The sequence below is a fragment of the Galleria mellonella genome, unplaced genomic scaffold (assembly GCF_026898425.1).
Source record: "Galleria mellonella isolate WM207_F2 unplaced genomic scaffold, CSIRO_AGI_GalMel_v1 utg99, whole genome shotgun sequence".
Classification (NCBI taxonomy): Eukaryota; Metazoa; Arthropoda; class Insecta; order Lepidoptera; family Pyralidae; genus Galleria; species Galleria mellonella.
The window spans coordinates 3,192,858-3,218,350 of NW_026442184.1; the positions used below are offsets into that span (position 1 = coordinate 3,192,858).

Here is a 25,493-nt window from a genome sequence, read left to right on the forward strand (position 1 = left end):
CTACTAGTTTTTACAACGACGTCTCGCTTAATTTTAATAAAAAGTTCTTGTTTTTCTTAACTTCGAGATTTCGGATATGTTCTCGTGGTAAGTAGGTTGATTATGCGTATGTAATAATAATTAATTATTTCATTTACTTGACCTTAGAAATTTAACTGTACGCGTTTTTATGATTTCATATTTATCTAAGGTCAATTAGTTCATGAAATAAAGTCGACCATGTAGATTTGTTGTTGATTCCGCGTTGACTGTTGATGATAATGAACTTTATAGCGAGCGACGGAAATTAAGTGCAAAAACAAGTTTTGTTCTCGTAATTTATTTCACTTGAGTTCATAACCTCATGGTTGATGAATATACTATGAAAATGTTGGCATGGCTACACACTCATGTGTAAATAGATTGATTATGTACTTGTGAAGGTCACACACAAATTTTTGATTCTCTGTTAAGTAAGTTTATTTCGATTATGACACAATTAATTTATGGGAATAAACCCTATAGATTGTAAAAAGAATTGTCATAGTCGATTTATCATATTCTGTGAATATTGAAGTAATTGTTGTAAAATTAATAAAAATGTAATATAATGAAATAATAAATATTAAATTCATAAATTAATTACCTCAAATTATTATCTTACATATTACTAATATAGTAAATAGACCATGTCTGTAGGTATTTATATATATTATAAATATGGAGATATTTATGAATAATCGATATCAGAGGTCTTAACAAGGTTAATAGAAGCTAAATCTTAATAAGATTAATAAAAACCAAAATAACATTTTTTTTAGGATTTTTGTCTCTCTGTATGTTTCTTCCGGCATCATGTAAAAATTACTGGCCTAAACTGAATGTGCTCTTGTCAGGTTTTATTCCAGGTCTAATTTCAAATCTGCTGTATGGTTTATATTAATACGTCATCTACAAATGGGTATTTACCTCCAAAATGCACGTGTATGAAGTAGCAGACAAAGGATAGTGATCAATAAAAAGTCTTAGCTTACCTTTAAGTAGTTTCCAATTTTTGTTCCTACAGCAATTCACGAAAAGTGGTCTTTTCTGTTGGAATCTTTGTAGATAACTAGTGGTCGCCCAAAGGTCGAAATCCGATCATAATATGTCTTGTATTTAATGAATTTATTATGGTTATGTTTGACATTAAGTGAGACTATAAACAAATAATATTAAAGATAAATAAATATTGATCTATTCCCAATTCGACTACAGACTTTAACAGTAAATAAAAGAGTATATACAATGTGTGTGTGCGTCATATTGGTAGTGTGTGTAATTTATTTATTTTATTTATTTACAAATTACTCACTACACTTACAGTATCCCAAAACGTGTAGTGAGCCATAGGTTTATTTTACAAGCTTAAAAATTTTAAACGACTTTTTTTTATTGATTTCATGTATTTATTTATTTATTTATTTATTTATTCATTTACAAATATGTGTACATGGCGGACTTAATGCTAAAAGCATTCTCTCCCAGTCAACCATAGGGAAGTGTCAGAATACTCGAATGCGGTACTACTAATTATTGATATACATACGTACTAAAATTACAAATATAAACGAATAAATATATATAAATAACAAATATACTTACACATATATGACATATACTATATTATACACGGAATTGAGAATAATATAAAGTACTTACTGCTCGGATAAAAATAAAAAGTGTGCGTTAACGCTTTTTTTGAAAGACGGTTTAGTCGGTAGTCTCTTAATGTATTTTTATGCATAATTAAAAAAAATATTAGTATTCTGCACTCCTTCTCTATACAAACTATAAGTGTGTCAAATTTTATACTCCGTGCACGCAGGTTTCGTAAAAAGGAGTACCAAGTTTTTGCTTCACGTATTAATATACAGATAAGGATGAAAGAATGACGAAATAGGCACAGAATATGATATTGGAAGGATGCAGCTTCTGGGAAGGCCTAAATAACCTATCATAATCAGATAAACCGTATATTGTCTGAGGGATGAGTCAAGGGTCGACAAATGGCTTGTACACACGAAACAAGTTATGACAAATAGATTCAGGTTCTTTATTTTTATTGAACATGATTTTTATGGATGAAAATGGATTGGTAACCCCGCCTGTACTATCTGTACGCAGTTAGTGTGGTGGGTGATCATGGGCGGCGGTAGTCACTTACCACCAGGTGAACTGCATGCTCGTTTGCCCCCTGTGTTGTAAAAAAATAAATCCATATTACCCATGTCTAGTTTATAATATATAGAGAGATACATAGAGAAGTGTTAATAAACGTATCCTCTTTCAAGGAACAAAACTCGAATAATGTAACAATACTAATCGTGAGGAATGTTCTCAGACGCTGATTACCTAAGTGGCGCGCTATTATTCATATCAGTTGTTTCTTTGCGGAAGTTCATTATAGAAACTACTGTACCATCTGTCTGTTGATTTGTATAATTATATACCACAATGATTACTAGTGCGTTTGTGAAGCCATCACAGAGGACGTACAATTGAATGTAGTCTGGCAGAAGGGATTCTTTTAACATCACGTTACCAAGAAATAGTTTTTCAATTTTATATATATATATATATATATATATATATATATATATATATATATATATATATATATATATATATATATATATATATATATATATATATATATAGATATCTATAAACAGTTATCCTTATAATAGAAATCTAATATATAATTAAAATTGTGTTTTCTATATTTGTTATATATATATATATATATATATATATACATATATATATATATATATAAATTGTGTTTTCTATATATATATATATATATATATATATATATATATATATATATATATATATATATATATACTACGGCTTCGCATAGGTGGAATTTGTACATACAAAGCTTTCAGTGTTTCTCTTAAGATACTTACTGTACTCAAAGCCAACCCGCCTGCTAAGCGTGGCAACTATTGGCAAAACTCCCTTTTAGGGGGAATCCTATGTTCAGCGGTGGACGATTAACGGTTGAAATGATGATACATATTTTTATATTAGATTCCACTCAAATCGAAACAAACTCACATACTCGTACTTATGAATTTGTATTATGCAGGGAACGAATTAACTACTATCGGAAGGTGAAGCAGTATATTAAACCCTCACACCAACAAAGACAATAGTATACTAGTGCAAGAGAAGGAAAATACGAAATGAAAGCCTGTAATTCTCTAGCTAACAGCTAATACATATAAACTAATAGGTGTACTCATATTTTGTACCTAGCAGAGATTTGTTATATATTTTACTTTGTTATTATCATCTACTTACCAGCCTTTAACCGTCCACTGCTGAACAAAACCCTCTCCCTTGGGAGGGTTTTGCCAGTAGTTGCCACGCTTGGATTGGCAGTTAGGCTTTAAAGATGTTTTAAGAGGGACGATGCTGATCATTACTCGCCCTCCCTTAGTCGTCTCTTATGACACCCATAGGAAGGGAATGGCTGGCCTATTCTATGCCGGGACCACACGGACGGTTACTTTGTTATAATCATCACTAATGATACGGACCTCTAATTCCGTGATCCCGAATGTCATTTTCCTATCTCGACATTTCACTCTTCGATAACCCTGATTATAAAAGTATACATAGTGACGTATAGACGATATCTCTGTTTGTACATTTCTCACGATACTCTCAGTTCTAGAATATGTATAAATATTAAATTATTGATATTATATCGTGCCGTGGCATATCTGTGTTACGTGATTCTAATAGAAACAATCACAAGATGTAATGGAAATATACCTGATTGTTCCGTTCCGTAAACTAACGAGATGTGTAAATAGCCATTAAAGTAATTACAGTCGTACTGCACTTCTACGTCCAGCTTTTCATTCTGACAGAATAATAACTGGTAAAACATTAGTGTCTATCTTGAACTATGTATTATAAAGCCATCGTGAACAATTTTCCCATTGACCTTTTGAACTGTAGCTAGAATTAATTGACTCAAATAATCTTCACGACTTTAAAATTAATTCATCATTGTTAACATGAAGTGTAATAGTTCTGAATAAAAAAAAAATGAATGAATAAAAATTTATTTCAATAAAACCATAACACTTACATAAAATTAGATTATAAGTTCTCGTGTTTTGTTGCAGGCGAGTTGGAGTCAGCGGCAGTGTAGCGTCGCTGCCCACCATGTTTCGACCAGAATCGCCTCTCGCTGACCACCGCAGCCTATTGCCGCGTCGTTTACTTCCGGTTAAAGCCCAAATAGCACCGGCGGATAAGAGGAAGAACAGACGCTCCCTCGAATTAAACCCTCCAAATGACCACGTCCCATACGACTACCCGAAACTTCTTATATCTAAAACGACAGATTCCCTCAATACAGAATGTCCTCGTAAACTAATCCATAAGCAAGACTCCACTGATAGCTTAAAACGAGCACTTCTTTCCAAAGATGATAACAAGATTAAAGAGGCTGAGAAGAAAGGCCAAATTACAAAGAATGATTCGAGTGAGAGTTTGAAGAAGGCTTTATTATGTCGGCAAGAATCTAATGAAAGTGCAAAGAGGAGAGATTCTGATCCTAAAAGACCCGCTAATCAGGATGTTAAGAGAGTTGGCGGATCAGAGGTGAAAAGAGGAAGCGACAAGAAGGGGTTATTGGAGACTGATTCAGATGAGCCATGTAAGAGGATATATGAGAGGCGAACGGGTTGCGCCCGACCTACATTGCCCCCTGTAGCCGAAAAAGGGCTGGTCTCCCCTAGTTCTCCTAATGGCAGCCCAAGTACACCTAGTGTTGCTGCTGTAGCGGAGGGTCTTGTAAGATGGGGCAGTGGTCTCTTATCGCCTAAGGAGGAGCCAAGACTCAGAGCGGCTAGAAGCTGGTACGGCTACGGGACGTTACCAACAGACAGCGACAAGGTAAGACTTGGTTTAATTTTAACTTCTATTAATTGCATTGAATAATAATAATTGCTAGTAATAAATCAATATGGATAATAACTAGAAAGTGACATGGCACCAGATATTCACTTGTCGTGGATGTAACACGTTCTCAGAGTACATCATATACACTCACACAGTAGTAGTTGTTATTTAGAAGGGATAGTTTCTAAGGGCATCTAGAGTCGCATCAATGTCCATAAATTTGGGCCCAAACCATCTTTTTGGTTATTTAACTTTAAAGGGAAGTAGTTTCTAATTTAACGCGCTTATCTAAGATAAAGCGATTTGTAGATTCTAAATAAATACTTGCTTTTTTTGCAATTGACATAAATGGGCTTTCTCCCCTGTCATGAAATCAGTATGGATTCACATACTGATTTCATGAATGATGTCGGCTTTTGTTGGCCACTATTATTATCGACAGTACAGTAAGAAATGAACTATATTATACTAGTTCTATATTATTACATCATCTAAGTGTATATCGACGGTATGCAGTGGTATTTTCACAAGAAGTATGTAAAAGAGATTGTAAACAAGCAAACGGTCGGCATACTTGAATATAGTGAACTAAAAGTGAATCATTATTTTGCTTTACAAAGTAAAAGGTGGTGCTGTTATTTGTTCCGTTGGAAATTAGTAATGTTTAAACGTTATACTTAATATACAAAATAAGTTGAGAATATTTCTATTTTGTTACTCAATTAGCGTAGAGATACTTTTCTAGTTTAATACGTGTACGTAAGATTTTGGTGAAGATGCGTTCATTTGGGATAATTTGTAGTACTGACTGTAGTCTATGGTATGCGTGAATGAATCTTCAAGTCGTAAAGAAAATGTTGATTAAGTATATGTAATTAAATCATCGTGACTTTTTACATCTCTACTTTGATTAATGTTATATCAGGATCATCACTACTACTCGTGTGAAGGTGTTGCCTCCTAATGCCAAATGTCTCAGGGGGGAAAGGGGTTGTTAGTAATGGGGTCTAATAGCCCCATTACTGGCAATATACCCTCTCAGGTTGACCTCCACGCGGTTCCCTCTGGAAACCATCATGTTTATTTCTTGTCAAATTCATCATGCTGAGCCAACTAACTTGCATTCATTCTCACCATCTTCCACTGGTGCCTCGTCGGTGAATATCAATAGCGCGGGCGGGGTTACCAATCCATTTTCACCCATTAAAAAAATGCTAAATGTCTAGAAAAGATTGCAAATAAATACTGCACAAAAATAGTATCATATAGCAGGATTGCCTTCTAATTGCTAAATAGGTCTGAAGCATTTTCTGTGACAAACAGTGCCGATAGCGATTAAGTGGCAATAAATAAGACCAATTAACAATTATAATTTTAGTTCTTAAATCGCTCTAAAGAGACAGCACCATCATTACCTCGCTAATCGCTTTTAAGTCACAATTGTAAAATGACAGCAAATATTGCACAATTTTCCGCTATCACAAACTGTTTGCGGAATATATAATCAGCTAGACATTTTAAACATAAAATGAAAAATAGTTTTCTTAAATGTTTTTGTATATAAATAAATATTTCGAAATGTACATAACACGCAGACATTGCATATTTAAATTTCAATACATGTTTTTGGCATTTGAGGCAACTGTATAAATACTTAATCAAAACTAATAACAATATATCGCGACGCGACATTGTTCCATGAATAACATACCTACTTGTTGTACGTAATGTTTTGCCATTCTTTAAAACAAAATTTTCAAGTGTTATTTTAATGCTTCCCATGTTATATTTAGTTTTTTATACATTTGAAGTTTTCTTCCCATCTTGCTCTGTAAAAAAATGTATATATTCATATAATTATTATTGTTTATTTATACACGGTTGGTCGTATTTATCAAAATAAAAGTTATTGTTATAGAACTTATTATTATACATGTATTCATTCAAGATCATAAGATTTTTATGAAATTTGTAATGATAATATACTGTGTCGACCATATACATAAAAAATATGACATCATAACAATAAAAAATCAAAACAAGTCATCGATGAATGATGGTGGAGCACCCAGTGAGGGATAATAACAGATCAGTCGGCCCACCTTCACAAATGTAGTTTAATTCCTTAGTCCTCAGGAATGGCAACGTATGGGGGGTATCATGGACGAAACAGTATGCTCTGTTATGTCCATGGCACTGTTCATATCTATAGGCGACACTATTTATCAGGTGGCCCGTCAGCTTGTTTGTTATTCTAAATTTCATAAAAAATAAATTGTAAGGTTTACTCTCTTGTTGTTCTCGTATTAGTTTCAGGATGATTTATCTGCCATTTTTCTTTGCGATGTAAAGATACGATTCCGCGTTCTAGATTTAAATTTTTCAGTTAATATGTCTACGAAAGGTTTCGTTATACATAGGTATGTGTACAGGCACATACTGATACGTCAGTGTGTGTGTGTGTGTCCATGATTGAAGTCCGTTTTTCGTAATATAATGTAATTTTTGTAGTTAGTTACTGTAACTATACCTATGATTTTTAGAGTCTGTATTAATAATATCCTCACGATGAGTAATAATCGTGACAAATAATGGAGTTTAGGTAAATTAGGTGAATTTAGGTGTTGCTATTTTTTTTTTATACAACTTAGAATGGCAACCAAGCTGACGGTCCATCTCATGGAGAGTGATAACCATCGCTTATAGACAGGAGCAGTATCAAAGTCTCCCTCTGGTAAATACTTATATCCACTTATATCTTTGAAACAATATAATACGGGAACAGTCTTTAGGTAGTATGTAACGCGAATAATGATTGCAACCCAAATTCGTTGCTATTGTAAACAAAAACATACTATCGGTTACTAGGCACGCTCCGTTGACTTTTCATTCATTCAGCCTCCACGGAATGAGGAACAACACGGAATACGGACACGGAATTCCATTTTCAAATTGAATGAAGACTTTTTTGTTGTAAAGTAGGAAACTCGCGCACGCACGACAGTGACATTTCGCCAGCGGTATGCGACCGGCGCAGACGCACGAACGCAATGCACTTGAACCCCTATCGAGCGGGTTAGGAGTCCTTCGCGTTGTAATAATGTTCTAGTGGATTTTTCTGTGTGCAAGTGAAGCAATGGACTAGCCAGTGTAGTCATAGTTTTATCTAAGCCAAAGCAACTTATCAGTGTACTGTTATTTGACCTAGGATTGTTTTCCTTATCAGTAATTGATTGGTAATTAAGTTATCACAATGCCGAACGAGGTTCACCGTGCAAGGGTAAGGTTTCTTAAGCGTTTTGTAGGTTTGTAGATACTATAGACATATTTGGTTCTTTTATAATAGCTATAAAGTCCGTTCAAGGAAATACAGTAATGTAACATGTTATTATAGTATTAAATATTATGATCGCGGTTAAACTTTTAACTTTATTGAGTTCAAGAGTGTTCAGTGACTTCTGAAGTTGTTGACATTACAATTTTATAATATTGGACTCTAAAAAGCAGCATTAAATTATAGAGCGCTTTAACAGTTTACCGTAACACGGTACTATATCGTAGGATTATATCGTCACGATATAATAGAAAAGTAAAGTGTATGCAATTCTATGGATACGTTTTTAAATTGCCGTGCATGTCCGTGATATTATTGCGGAAAATTAAAAGCAATAATATACTTTGGTTTCTTATTATATCGTGACGCTAAAAGCTTACGATACCATGCTGTGATCTATAAATATGACATCTCAGACTTCAATGTGAACAAGAATTTATTTCTATAAAATATCTCTTGTAGTCAATCTACAGTGATATAGGGGAGGAAGGGATTGTTAGTAACAGGAATTTAGATCTAATTATTAGCAATATAACCTGTCGACTTCCTTGCTCCTGGAAACCATCGTCGTTAATTCCTAGTGTATTAAGTACGATGAGCCAACTGACTTGACTTCATTCACATGTAGCATCACTCAATGGTGCCCTGCCAGCGTATACCGATAGCGCAGGCGGGTTACCATTACATTTTCATTTCGTAAAAAAAAACAGTGATATGGGTCTGGCATTCTATAGAGAACACTGGTAGACATTGAGGGTCTACCATGACATGTTTTTCGAAATTTCAGGGCCGAACGAAACACAAATTTGATGTTAAAATTACAGAATACATATTGTTTGATTAAAATTGTTAAAATATTGTTCCTTTGGATTTTTATGGTAGTATTTATGATGAACAAAATGTTTAGCTCCATTTACAGGACCTATTTTGGTATGAGTGAAAACATCGAATTGAGTCAGAAAATTTAGAATTTGATTTTGGTAGACCCTCTGTTTTTGAGGTCTGATTTGACAGTGATATGTATACGTATACGTTGATTTGCATAAATACTTAAGAATAAAATAAATTTTGGTCGTAGCAGTCTGGTAGAATTTTCTAAATAGAGGCAGCTTTCCATGTTACGCCTTAAGCCAAAGTATAGACATATTATACGAAATTTTACCAAGATTGTAAATGTGAAAGTTTACATATATGTTTAGAGGTTTATTACTCAAACTAGTATAGATAATGTACTTGTAATGAATAGAAATAAATTACGGTTTATAATTCAAGTCATCAAATACAAGATTAATGCAATTAGCGCTCATTTGGAAGAAGTTGGCTGTTTTTGTTGAAATGCAGTAGTACCTCGACATACAAGTTTAAACCTTGCTCGTATGTCAAATTGCTCGTATCTCAAAGCAATTTTTCCCATTAAAATTAATTTAAATGCCATTAATTCGTATTCCCATAAAACCACCTCAATTGTTTTTGTTATGTGTTAGTCTGACGTGGGACTCACTACCACCCCGCATATTGGGGTCGTATGCAGCGGTGGAGTGTGTTCATAATTGCTCGTATCTCAAATCTTGTTCTCATCTCAAAGCAAAATGTCGCTTGCTCAGCGACTCGTATCTCAAAACACTCGTGTATTATAGGCTACGGTAACCACTTACCATCAGGTGGGCCGTATGCTTGTTTGCCACCTCAGTGGTATAAAAAAAAATATTAGGGCACTCGTACATTGAGGTACCACTGTATTTATAGGCAGACACTCTGTCTAGATGTTATTGATCAATGACCATATCTGGTTATAGTATATGATGGCACAAGAAAAATATTTTTATGGTAACGCCTAAGGAAGCGTGATCTTAGGTGATCTATCGATTTTCTCCTACCTATCGTAATATGTAATATGGCGTTATGATAATTTTCCAATCGGATGGACCATTATTGATACGATTTTTCAAATTTAGAAACTGTTTATTTTACGTTACTATTGATGAAAATATATTCAATGTGTCAAGATTTTTCAAGTGACTTCAAAAAGTTGAATGCGCCTGTATTATTTCTATGTGTCATGAGAGATATGTTCGTTAATTCTGAAAACCAATGTTAATAATTCTTTTGATAAATTACACTTTAGCTGTATACGCGTATAATTCTGATATCTTCTCGAATTGCGACATATTTATATATGATTCGTTTTTATTCGTAAAGTTACTGTATTGGCCCCGATTTCATTTTAATTTTATAAAGATTTTTCGGATTTGTGAATTAGTTTAGAATAATTTAGATGTAAAGTAACATGTTTTCACAAAATGAATTTATGAAAATTGTTATGGAAGACAGGCTGACAGATATTTATGTATGTATGAATTTGTTGATGAATTAATGATGAATGAATTTCAAATATATACGATGATTCATATCCGATTGGTGTATGAGTCAAAAAATCGGTATATATATATATATATATATATATCACATGACCTTGAGTAATTATGTAAATATAGATAATTCTTTCATACTGTATGAATCAAAACCTTTAAAATATATAATGTTAGTGTTTAATAAAGTATCTTAAACAAATGTGACATAATGATCACGGAACCAAAATGGGAGTAAAACCAGTCGTTTGAAAAAAGAATTATCTAATTCGGTTCGGTACTGGCCACTGGCTGGGTATAAAATAAATTAGAGAAAAATCTAGACCTTTCTTCTTTTAAAAGTTACTTAAAAAGTGAGTTTATTTATTATTAGCTTATATCTGCGACGTTACCCGCACCGTGATTGGGATATGTTTACTTACTGGCATAAAAAGTAGCCTATAATTTTCTTCATTCCATATAGTACTCGTAAATCAAATTTCATATTGATTGGTTAAGACGTACAAGCGCTATAAGGCAACAATCAAACTCATTTTCACATTTATAATATTATTAAGGATATGTTTGTTTATTAATATTATTTTAAAGATTATCATTGCTTCAAAGATAATAAACCGGGCGGTCACAGAACGGTAACTGGTTACCAATTTATAACCTACATTTTTTTTTAATACAAACACCGATGAATGAGTTATCTGTGATGTATATTTTTGAAACCGTGTCAAAACGTTCCGCGACCATTCTTTGTTAGTCGTTTTTAATGCAAATCACTCCAATACATACATACATGTGCCAGGACCGTTATTGACTTCGAATTTGAGATAGGTCAGTGACCCGCTACAGTCATCGTGTAAAATCATTTCAGATCAGTGTCGTAGACTGATTTTTTAACAGCGTCCATGACTTTAGCTTTTTTTATACCATTAAAGTGGCGAACAAGCATATGGCTCACCTGATGGTAAGCAGTTACCTAAGCCTATGAACGCCTGCAATACCAGGTATTAATTTTGTAACTGTCAAGAAATTTTCCTTACGTAGTAAAATATGCCATTTGCGAAGTAAAAGTTAAGTGTAAACATGATTCCGTGTTCTAAAATATTTATTGATACCAACATTTGAACAGAAGGAAAAAAATGTTAGGACACTTGATACGACATGACGAACTGAAGGAAGTAGTGGAAAAGGGAGACCAAGACACAGTTACATCAGGCAGATCAAGGAAGGAGTTGGTGTCGTGTCGTATCAAGAGGTGAAGAGACTCGCTGAAAATCGCAGTGAGTGGCAAGAGCTCACCACCGATAAGAGCGCGGCTCTTAAATAGGATAGATAGATAGATAGCAACATTTACCTGCAACTTTGTAGGCGTGGATTTTGGAAAGAGGTAATCGTTTTCAGATGGTATATCGAAGACAAAACATACGTCAGATTTTAGATAGATAGATTTAGACACTTTATTGTTTCCTCCAAACGATTACAGTGGTAAATTTGTTATAAATACAAACAATTACGAGAAAAGATTACACTTAGAAAGCAATGGGCGTCCTTATCGCAAAAAGCGATCTTTTTTAGGCAAATTTTCGACGGAGAAAAGTAAAGTATTTTAACTTAGACCTTCAGGAACATATGAAAATCAAGTTCAATTCGGTATAATAGTTTCTGTGTGATACATATAAGTTAAAAAAATGTTGCTTCGGCTTTAATTTAATTCAACCTGCCACAAACTAAAGTTTCATCCCAACCATCTAGACGAGTGGCGGTTTTCCACCGTGCGTTTTTCATGGCACTTTCTTCCTCGCACAACCATTCTTAGGAATTAACTTCCAGCAGTATTTCCGAACCGATACGACATCATAATTTTCTAGAAAAGATCATATTCCTTTTTAAAAGGCCGGCAGCACACCTGCAATATCTTTGATGTTGTGACACTTACCATCACGTGAGACGCATGCCCGTTTACCCCGTGTTATAAAAAAAAATCTTATTAAGTCCGTCATATTAGTTTTTCTCAAATATCTTTTATGTATAGACATTGTTTATTCATAATTCTATTATGTGTATACTTACAGATAAAACATGTTGAGATAAAATTAACTGTTTATGTATTTTAAACATGTATAATGGAGTAGGTAGTCTTTTTGTACGTGTTCATTATTTACAGTTTCATACAGACAGACAAAATTTTAAAAAGTATTGTTTTGGCTTCAATTTCTCTCATTAAATTCCCTAATTTAATTTTTCGCCGTGCGGTCTCGACTTAGAATGGACACTTTTTCTTTTCTCGTGGGTATCGTAAGAGGTGACTAAGGGAATTTAATTATCGAAAGATGGGCAGCAGCGTCCCCCTTGAAACATCAAAACCTAATTGCCGTTTCCATTCGTAAGCATGGCAACTATTGGCAAAATCTCTCTAAAGTGGAGGCATATTATTACAGAATAATGAAAAGAAAAATGTAAAAACAAACGAAACCCATGCACTGCTGCTATGAGGTGGAGGTCTGGGGGCCTACCATGAAATGAAATTCCGAATTTTCGGGCTCAATTTCGTGTTTTTGTTCGTTAAAGACCCAGTAAATGAACGTTTCATTCATCATAAATCCTATCCTAATAGTCCAGAGGAACGATATTTTAATATTTTTAATAACTTTAAACGTATGTATTATGTATTATACGTATTATACATACATGTATTATGTAATTTTAACATCAAATTTCTATTTCGTTTGTCCCCAAAATTTCGGAAAATATTTCATGGTAGGCCCTCTGTTTAGCAGTGGACTTCGCATGGTAACTATTGACAAAACCACCCCAAGGACATTAGGATATTAGTTTTTATTTATATTCTAGTTAAAATTTTTAATGTATACAAATTTCTTAATATAGCTATTATCTATAATATAAAAATGAATCGCAGAATGTGTTGCTAAGCGCAAATCTTATATTATTCCTTGAAGTACGAGTATGGTTCTTACGGAGAGAAAATTTTTAATAAATTACCTGAAAAAGTCTAAAAACAACACTTTTCAATACTCTCAAAACAAACGATTCGTAATAATACTTAAAAGTCAATTTGAACTTTAATACCATACAATAAAGTTCTCAAGTGTTAGTGGAGAGGTTCCGGGAAGGCAAAACAATTGAGTGACGTAGCACGGTGTGTTTTATATTTTTTATTTTTTGACATACCTAATGTATTTGTTGAGTTATTAACTTTCTTTTTTCTGACTTGGCGTCCCGAATAGCAGAATAAATATAAAAAAAAAAAAAAAATTAAAGAATCGACTGTTAGGCGGTATGAAGTACGCGGAGTCAGCTAGTTTTGTTATATTAATAAGATGTATATGTGCCTACGAAATATCTCGGTGTTCACCGAGTCTATTCATTAATGTCTTCGGTCGTGATTAAAGATGCGGTTTTTTGCATATAAAATGTACCCACATATTATCAGTATAATCGAATACTTTTTATTTGTTTAATATGTAAATAATGCCGGTTTCGTTCACGTGTTTTATTTGGGTTTACTCCTGTCGGACCAAAAACTGGTCGGCTAATATTGATGAAAACACGTGCGTCAAGTCAACTTTGACATAAATAATTATAATTGAGCTATGAATAACGAACTGTCGTTTGTTTTTGTTATTTAATGTATTCAGTTTATAGGTTATTGTAGAGGTAAACTAGCTACTTTCCACCACCGGAATTATTTGTTAGTACTCATCTACCTATATCATATAATAAATGTTTATGTAAAAAAAAAAAATGAATTTTAAAATCCGTCCACAATTGACGGAGTAATCGATTGGACATTTTTTTTTTATATACAACTTAGAATGACAAGCTGACGGCCCACTTGATGAAAAGTGGTAACCGTCGCTTATAGACATGAGCAGTACCATGGACATAACAGAGTATACTGTTTCACCCATGAAACCGCCCATGTGTTGCCATTCCTGAGGACTCAAGTGTTATTCCTCTGTACCCAGTAAATTCACGCCATATCCCACCCTTCAAACCGAAAAACAGCCATGCAAACACAACTGCTTCACGGTTGAAACACGAATGGGACAGAGGTACCCAAGCAAGCGACTTTTGTACAAAGTGTCCCTCTGGTAAAATACAAAAATATATATATAGTCGAACATAGAACATCCTCCTTTACTGAAGTCGGTTAAATATTTGTATTGCGATGGCAAAGTAATTCTATTTATTAAAGAAATAAAGAAGTCTAAAATTGATATGAATATAGAACTATAAAGTTTGTTAGTTAACTAATTAGGTTTTACGGCGGATTTGTTGGATAGATACTTATGGAAGTAATTAAGTCGATTAACTTATTCAATATCTATGTACGGACTTGGTTTTACATTAGATCTCAGATATTACAAGGTAGGTAAGTTAGCTACGTAAAAAAAATTAAGGACTTAACACTGACAAAATCAATATGTACGTATATATATATCGTCATATGTTAACACATAGAATAGTTTATATTCTTATTTAAGCGAGCAACGCCGCAAGATACAGCTAGTTGACTAATAATAATTCTTTTTTTTATTCTAGTAGGTAACAAACAAGTATACTTATTTATTTATTACATTATACAGCCTATTTGATGTCGTCACGTACGCGTCGGCAACTCTGAAGAAACCATAATACATTCTTATTTTAAAACGATTAAAAAGCGACTACCTGACATTAATAAATAGACTTTAAAATATTTAAATTTGGAATGCAGAAACGTCTTTACGTTACTTGCGTTTAGTAACGCAAAAGAAAAACAGTAGCATCAATCGTGACAAAATTAATCTGAGATCAACACGAGAGCGATCTCTGCCAATTGTAAAAAGAATTATTGAATTTGATTCTAAATATGACGATGTATTCGCATTTAAAGTTACTTGAACAATAAAAAATAAAACTTTGTTTATTAATAACAATTTGTATGAGAACGTGTTATGACTACGTTCTGGTACAGCATGAGTAATACTATTTTTCGGTAGAGTATAGTCACTCCCTACTGACCGCCGGCTGCTGACCAATTAGTCACGTCTATAGTTACCGTTTTTTAAATGAATTTCAATTAATTTATTCATATTTTTTTTTTGACACTTATACACGTCACTTTATTTATTTTTATAATATTAATGTTATTATACAGATTGCCAATGTGTTTTGCAGATTGTTGGCAGAGATTTTTTTTTATGAAACTTAAAATGACAAACAAGCTGACTGCCCACCTGATGGAAAGTGTTTTTTTTTTTTATGCAACTTAGAATAGGAAACAAGCTGATGGCCCATCTGTTGGAGAGTGGTAACCGTCGCCTATAGACATAAGCAGTACCATGGACATAACAGAGTATTCTGTTTCGTCCATAATACACTTCATGCATTGCCATTCTTGAGGACTCAGGTGTTATTTCTCTGTACCCTGTAAATTCACTGTGTTAATCGTCGCCTATAGACATGATCATGAACATGAACAGTGCAATGGACATAACATAGTATACTGTGTTGCCCATAATACACTTCATACATTTGCATTTTTGAGTAATAAAGTGTTATGCTTGTATACTTTTATTATACTGTTATAATTTTATTGCCATATGCCTAACCATCAAACCGAAACACAGCTATGCAAACAAATTTTTCACGGCAGAAAGACGAATGGGACATAGGTACCCAGCAAACGACTTTTGTACAGTCTCCTACTGAATTTGTATTTATAGTACAGACTACAGTGGCACTTATATTTACGTTATCATTATCATGGTGCACTGTGTAGCGAAGTCGAGGAAATGCTGATGACGTCACAATGCCTAGAATTCTCTATCGACCTATTAATTTGCAAGTTATATCAATGTGTGTATGTAAAGGGTATGTGTGTATCCTATTAAAGCGTCTACATTGTAATAAAAATTTAATTATGTGATTGTTTTTTGCTCATAGAAGGTATGTGTGCGTCACGTGAGAACATTTGAACTTTGTATAGTAGTAACATCTTGTCTATCTATTTCCATCGGGTTACTTCAAAGTTGAAACCAGCTAGTTCCGGTCACTGACACTCGCGACCTTGAGAAGTGTGGCGCCCTAGAATGTTTGTACGATTTCGCTGTCAGCTGTCTCGCCAACCAAATATAGTTTTTGTAACCTTATTCTTCCATTCCTTCTTCAATATTATTGTTTATATTGTATTATTGTTTATATGGGATCTTTTGGAGGGAACAATAAATAGTATTTGTCTATCCATTTCCTTCTTTATGGTTTAAATCAGTAGGTTTGCTCTTGAATCTAATATCAATATCAATCCAATCTTTTGCCAATGACAATTTTATACTACACTCATGAAACAACAGTTGGGCATTAGGTTATAATTGTTTACATTGGCAAGTTACCCTAATTTTCATCTACCAAAACAATATGGAACCATTACGTCGCATTGCAATTAGAAAGTGCGGAACGTCTCAATTTCAATATCGATTTATTGTAATTTATTTCAGGAGTAATCCCACAGGGTTTCCCAGAGTGGTCGATATCGACCCCAAGGGGTCAGTTTCCCAGGAGTCGACATAAACGAAAACTGATTTTGGGAGTCGACGAGGCTTATAAATGGGCCTTTATTAATTAACACAAGTTCTTATTTGAATTTTTCAAGATACTGTATAAGTTTTATTACGTGTACCAACTTGTTATAAGAATGACTAATATCTTAGTAGGTAAGCATTTTGTATCAATTACATCGTTTTACGTGTCCACGTACGTAAATAGGTTGAAATCGAGTGATAAAATATTTCAATCTGTAAATTTGAACATTTTTCAAAAACCTTTGGATGTCCAATATTCACCATATATTGACTTAATAACTGGATCTATAATTTTTTTTTTTTTTATTTATTGACTCGTGTTTCTTTGAAGAAAATGTTCAGTTTCATTATAGTAAAACACTCGAGTAAGGATGCCAATTATTTCGATATTACCTTGTTTAGTTGTAAGTAGCACTTGTAAGTTACATATAAAATAATGTATTTATAAATGTTGTGAGCAAGGGTGGACTAATCAGTCTATTTATTCCAAACATTCACCTACATGAAACTAACCCTATTAAGTCGGGGGGAAAGGGATTGTTAGTAATGGAGACTAAGAATCCCATTGCTAACAATATACCCAATCAGGTCGAGTTCCTCGCGGTTCTCCCTGGAAACTATCATGGTTAATTCCTGATGAATTCATCATGATGGGCTAACTGGCCTGTTTTCATTCTCATCTATCACCCTTCACTGGTGCTCTGCCAGCGTATCCAGCCAGGGGTTACCATAACATTTTCACCCATCAAAAAAAAACCCATTACGTCCTCCCTTAAAATACTCATTGCTATCATTTCTTGATGTTTGCGAGCGTATTATACACCTGCTTATGTCATTGGGAACTTCGAATCCATTTACAAATATCAGATATAATTGGGCTCATAGAATTAAATACGATATTTAATGAATTGATGTACAATAAACTCTGGATTCGCATTTTCATATGAGTAGAGTCGGACATTCTTATCACGTCTCGACGTTTACGAGCGTATTTTACTGGCACACCCGCTTGTGTCATTAGGAACTCCCAATTCACTCTCATTTACAAATAGAATTGTGCCTATATAATTAAGAACGGCTAGTTAAAGTCATGGATATATAAAAACCCAAGATGTGTTTTCATACAATAGTTACTTTTAAAATTTACTATTGTATGTGAAAAAGCATCTTTTCATTTTAGAGTGAGGAATAGATATTATAAGGCATAAATGAAGTCAAATATAAATATTCATTTGTAGAGTTCTAGACGCTTTTTTTATATTTTTACAAAAATTTTAAGAATATTTCAGCGCATTTGTCTACAAATGTCACTAGATGATTATAAATGAGAGCAAAATTTGGTTAAATACACTCCATTTTTGAGTATACTTTTAGTCTTTGTCTGTGTGTCTAAGATTTATTTATACCAATGTTTAAAAGGATTTTTTTACACACAAAACGCGTATCTTAATATTTTTATTTTAAGACGAAGATATAAAGAAGACAGAAATGAAGAAATACTAATAATGTAATACTTTGCCTATATAATTATAGATAATACACGTGTCACAGTTTAGAATTAGCCTTGGAAACTCCCAAGATAGAATGCTGGCTCTTGGCCCTGGAACACATAGAAGTATGCCAAATCCTACGTACATCAGTTCTACTGACCGATATTAATTGGGACAAAGGTCAATGAGTTCAATGAATTCTGATAAAAAATATTTTAGGTGTAAAATGAGAAATACAAAGTTTATTTATATGATACTAGGAAAAACATGCTACGAGTTGACGGCACATCTGATTGGCGCTACATTAGCGCTATCTGGTGTCAAGAGTTTTACTGTACACAAAGGCCTCTAAGGTAGTTTACTGGATGTCGATTTTACGTGCTCTCTGAAGTAAAGATATCAGGGAGAGACTAAAGGGAGACTTTGTACAAACGTCGTCTGTAACAAAAGTGCCCATCTTTGCTCCATTGGTGAGTCTTCCGTAAAGTAGCTGTTCTTACATGACTGGTACATCAATTTCAAGAGATACAATGAAATTACAGGATATGGATTGGTAACATTATAGTCTTCAAGAATGGTAACGCATGAAGGCTATCAAAGTCTATAATGTTCATAGCTTTATGTGATGATTACTGGAAAATAACGAGGAGATAGGTAACGGTAGTGGTGGTGGAGAATGGTTACACTTAGTTGCCATGGTGGCTGCAGAGCCTAGTACTTACACTATTTACATTTCACTCTACTAGGTATATGTATCTACTTATGATACTTGAAATAATTTGGACGACACTAACTAGTGTCGTCTAACTTGTTCCAAATATAGTCACCTTTTGGGAGGCCTAATTTAATTTGTGAATTGATTTCGTAAATATATCTTTATTCTTAGCAGTAAATATTGGAAGGCAGGTATAAAAACTAACCTCGCGTTTGATAATAAAATATAGCACACATAACATAGTTCCTTATGTGACACACTCAAGGCCGCCGGCGGAAATAACACGAAATTGGATCACGTAAGCGGTAGGCAAACGAAATTTAGTTGCTTTAGCACAACAAGTGGACATGACACCAGGATATCGGGGGAGAAGAGCAATATACTTTATTATGCCCACTAATTAGTTCAAGTATTTAATTCGTGTTGAATTTTTTATATAACTTAGAATGGCAAACAAGCTGACGGCCCACTTGATGGAAAGTGGTAACCGTCACCTATAGACATGAACAGTACCATGAACATAACAGAGTATACTGTTTCGCCCATGATACCCCCCATGCGTTGCCATTCCTGAGGACTAAGGAATTAAACTATATTTGTGAAGGTGGGCCGACTGATCTGTTATTATCACGTATCTCACTCTGTGCGATCCTCACTGGGTGCCCCGCCATCATACATCAATGTTTAGCATAGAGGAGTTAGCGTTCCATTTTTTACCTTAAAAAAACCCAGAAAATTAAAATTCTTCTGTTATTACTTCTGCTTATTTTTAACCGACTTTAAAAAGTAGGTTTTCAGTTTTGAAATCACTTTTTCAGTTTTTATCAACCTATCCCTAACCTGTATATATATAATAAACAAATCAAATATTAATCGGTTATAAAACAGTTTGCTGAGGTCCAATAGTAAAATAAATCAAAAATATCTTTTATTTTTTTATAAATATTAAAGAATTTTGAAAAACTCCATACTGTTGTTTCTAGGGAAAACCTTGGCAAGGAGCTCTTTCTACAGCCTCTGTATAGACAGGAAGACTCAATGCTTACGGTTATATGTACAATGTATTATACAAAGTAATACAAATTGTCAGATAGTTTAAATGTTTCCTATGTCATACAATGGTTCCCGCAAATCTGTTCGACTTTGATATATTATGACATATTGTTGTCTATTCTACCTAGATGGAGACAGATACAGGTATTCTTATGACGTTCTTGTCACACGTGACAAGTCACTTCATTTAGTGAGCCTGATAAAGTGTTGTAAATTTACATAAGTATTTACTAACCCTTTATTCATTGGGGGGGGGGGGGGGGATTGTTAATACTGGAGACTAAGGATCCTATTGCTAGCAATATGCTCATGGTTGACCATGTCGACCTCCACGCGGTTCCCTCTGGAAAACATCGTGCTGAATTCCATGTGTATTCATCATGACCTGTCTTTTTATCTGTCATGATATATCCATTAAACCCATTAAAAGAAGTCCTTATTCATAGAAACTAATTTCATTTGGAGAGTTTCTGTTATAATTTCATGTAAATTTAGTTACCTTTGTAATGAAGTTCTGTTGAAATAGACTTATGCTTTTATTCATAAAAACGTCAAATGTTTCATATACCAATTTTAGCTATTGATGTTTTGTCTTTTTTTATCTATTCTAAATTCCCAATGTGCAAGACAGTGACAGAACATTCTAATAGTTAAAATAGATTTGTATGTACTAATTTCTTTTTTTCTTTGTCTGAAAAGATTGTTTTAGTTTGTTGTAGGTTAGTTTTTATGTCAAATAACTGGTTTTGTCACAAATGAAGTAGATTTTTTTGTTGGACCCAATTTAATATTATTATGAATAAGAGGATAATTGTTTTTATATCAAACAAATAACATTTTGCTCCGTATTAAAGAACGACGGTTTCGATTGTCATTGTTACAAGCATGAGAAGTAAATATTGTTGATTGTAATAAGAATTATCAAAATCAGTTCAGATATTTTGAAACCACCGCGTAACAAATACAGCAAAATTACAGACAAAAGAAAATCCGTTTCCTTTTGAAATATTGTCCTTTTAAAAATCAGGTAATGAAGTTCTATATAGCCTTGTCTTCGATAATTTCCTATAGACGAACTAAGTATGCCTTATATGCCTTAGATTATATAGATAGTGTCTCCGTACAGACGCTTCACCAAAAATAGTTCAATTCTTTTATTTATGTATGCGTTATTAGGGATACCATGATGTACAGATATTAAACAGTAGGTACATAGGTAAAATATATATTATACGGTTGAGTTAAAAAATATAAAAAGATACGAATATATTTAAAAGGACGGGTAAACAGTGCATTATGTTTATTTTTACTGATCACCTTGATTTATATCTGAATAGAGTTTTAAAATATGGTACGTCTTCGTTTTTAAATCATTGAAAATGACTGTCATATTATTAAATACATATATATTAGTTTGTATGCAATATGTATATTATATTATTATTTAAAATACATATATTATTCATAAAAAATAGTTCCTAATATAATTTTTAACATCGACCTGTGAGGTTACTCTTAGAATCGATATTGGAATTTAGACGTTTTGAATTCTCGAATTGCAATACTAGCAACATCATCATCATCATATCAGCTCTTAACCGTCCACTGCTTAACATAAGCTCCTTGGGGGGGGGGGGCGGCGGCTTGCCCGTAGTTGCCATACTTGGCAGCCGGATTGGCAATTGCAGTCAGGCTTTAGAGATGTTTTAAGAGGGACGCTGCTGCCCATTCCTCGCTGTTCCTTATTCGTCTTTACGCCATGAACGTTAGAAGAGAAGGTGCCCTATTCTATGTCGGGACCACACGGCCATCTACTAGCCACTAGCGACATAATGGCTCCATATTGTTTTGATAGATGTATATTAATGTAATATGTCAATGTAAACTATTTTTTTTTATGGGTGAAAATGGAATGGTAACCCAGGCGGGGTTTTTACAATAATTATTTTCATAGACAATGTAATGATTTTTTTGTATTCTTTGTACAGCTGAAGTCTGAAGTTGTTTTTTTTTTTTATAACATGAAGGTTCATAATAGATTAGTACTTATGTGACTTATGGTACAACTCATGCTTTCATACCCATACACCAGTAATGTTATATTATTATATATTAATAATTTTACTAAAGTATCATAACACTCTTCAAACAGAAACAACATTCATGCAAATACAGTTTTTTTTTATGGGTGAAAATGGTATGGTAACCCCGCCTGCGTTAACAAGATATGCTGACGGAGCACCAGTGAAGGGTGATAGATGAGAATAAAAACAGGCCAGTTAGCCCATCATGATGAACTCATCAGGAATTAACCATGATAGTTTCCAGAGGGAACAACGAGGAGGTCGACCTGGTTGGGTATATTGCTACCAATGGGATTCTTAGTCTCCATTACTAACAATCCCTTCCCCCCCAATGCAAACTATTGCAAACAGATCTCGATGTTAACTCAATTCCTAATTGTGGTTTTATAAGTGGAGTACAAAATTATCATTGGCATTAGATGGGATTGATGTCGATATCAGGTTCAAGGGTAGGCCTCTTCTGATTTCCGATCCGACTTCTTTTTGGCTGACTAAATTTTCACTTGTTTTTAACACTCCATGCTCCATCTATATAATATAAGATAATGATATAGTTCATGACCTATACCTGTTTGTTGTCCCTATCTCCCACACATCTTTTTCATCGTGCGCCACATCCCCGCTCATTTCCATGTTTATTATTAGGTATGTAACTGAGCTAACTGTAAACAAGGTATTGTCTGTTTATTGCGTTGTTACGAATATATTAGCGAACCTAATACATTGTATCTTGAAATAGGTAGACGACTAGTTTGTAAATGTTTAACTAGTTTGTAAGGACGAAGATGAAAGACGCACGAACAAGGTTGTCTAAGTGAAATTAAATAGTTTACTTACAAAGGCGCATCCACTCGTGAAGATCACGTCTCGTGTAATTAATTGTATATAATGAAAATTATTTCTACGCTCACGTTTTCGGTAATATAACAATATGAGATAATGCGATCATGAGCCCCGAGGTAGGGGTCGCCGAGCACGTGATCGTGATATTAGGTAACCTTGGTCGTATAGTTTTTTGTGCACTCACACGCGGATCGTAGTGTAGGCATAACTACTATTTAATACATAGAATGAAATGAATGCAATAATACGAGATGACGATGACGCGATTCTAATGCCACGTGCATTCTTACGATTACGCCTCCACTAAAAATTACGAATCTTGTGTGAAAACGTGCATTCTGTACGCTTATGTCTACGTTAAAAAGTACGACTCGTTTTGAAAGAGGTAAGCGCGTTCACGAACGAGAAGTACAGATTGAGTGCACGTAGTACGAGATGATAATGACGCGAATTTCATACTACGTAAATTCTGTACGTTTATGTCTATGTTAAAAAGTACGACTTGTGCGTGAAATGGTAAGTGTGTTCGTAAATGAGACGTGCAGATTGCACGTAGTACGAGATTATGATGACGCAAATTTTTTTTTTTGTATTTTTCAGAATATTCTTTCGATTAACTAAAACTGAGTATACTCGTATATTAAATATTAAGGTGCCTCCTATATACAAATTTTAATATTATTTACAAAATTATTATTTGTTTCCAATCTAAAGCAATGTAACATGATTTTGCATAACTTATGCACTAATATACGATTGATCATCACTTGCATATTAATTTATATTCAATTTATCCTCATATGACCTCATTGTATATGGCAGTCGATAGGATTACATAAAAATCGATATTTATTATCATTCATATTGAATTTATTAAAAATGGTTACGTATTTTTATTACAATTATTCTCTCATCATTCTTAGTAACTACTAATGCATATTCATACAAATGAAGTAAATGACACATGTATATACACTACGTTTGCCTGTACAGGGTTAGCCATTCAATATATCGGTTCTTGAATATATCGGTTGTCGTTTGTTTGAACTCCATAACCGGTCCATTGCCTTTTCAGATTGCTTATTCTTCAGGCTATATCAGTCATTTTGGATTTTATCAAGCAGCGTAAATATATCTCCGTGTGGACTCTTCATAGAATGTTAATTCCTTTATTCCCTCTTACGACACTCACGGGAAAGAGGTGGCCTAGTCTATGTCGGGACCATATATAGCCGAAGTCTATTAGGTTCTGTTGTAAAATAGCCAAAATTTTACTCATAAAATACCTGTAAAATATCTGTATCTCATGAAGTATAGTACGGTTTAACATCTAGGATACAACGTTCAAAATACATTTCATTCATTCAATTTACCAGAGGGAGACGGTACAAAAGTCTTTTGTTTGGATACCTCTGTCCCATTCGAGTTTTTACCGTGAAGCAGTTGTGTTTGCATGGCTGTGTTTCGATTTGATGGATGGGATATGGCAGTGAATTTACAGGGTACAGAGGAATAACATCTGAGTCCTTAGGAATGGCAGCGCATGGGGGGGGGGGATATCATGGGTGAAACAGTATACTCTGTTATGTCCATGGTACTGCTCATGTCTATAAGCGATAGTTACCACTTTCCATCAGATGGGCCGTCAACTTGTTTACCATTCTAAGTTGTATAAAAAAAAAATCAATATTACGTGTATATTTTAAACACAACTTGACGAAACCTACATACGAAAGTTATAGATTTCACCGATAATTACTAGGTTCAATACTCGGAGCGCGCAGAATATCAAGTTAATCCGGTTGACGGTGGCAGACGCAGAACTGACGCGCGTTCCGGGTCCAAACCGAGATATCCCACGGTGCAGCTCGCCGACACATAATTAATTATTGTTTTTGCATGACGAATAGAAAGTTGAAGCCATTGTGTAAGTGGCGGTATACTGTCTAGTTGTTAGTTTTTATTGACTCGACCACAGATAATATAATACTATGACTCGACTAACATTTTTCTGTGTATCAACTTGATTAAATGTAATTTTAAATATATATGTATAAACAATTAAGTTTTTTTAATAGTC

At 33.8% G+C, this 25,493-nt stretch overlaps 1 protein-coding gene across 1 annotated transcript in view; it reads left to right on the forward strand.

Annotated features, from left to right (window-relative positions):
• Positions 1–25,493, forward strand: part of LOC113521408 (uncharacterized) — a 138,186-nt gene that overhangs the window by 17,115 nt on the left and 95,578 nt on the right. Inside the window, exon 2 of the mRNA XM_031912729.2 lies at positions 4,167–4,941. Within this exon, the coding sequence (XP_031768589.2) occupies positions 4,207–4,941 (735 nt within the window). The 5' untranslated portion in view covers positions 4,167–4,206. The remainder of the gene's footprint in view (positions 1–4,166; positions 4,942–25,493) is intronic.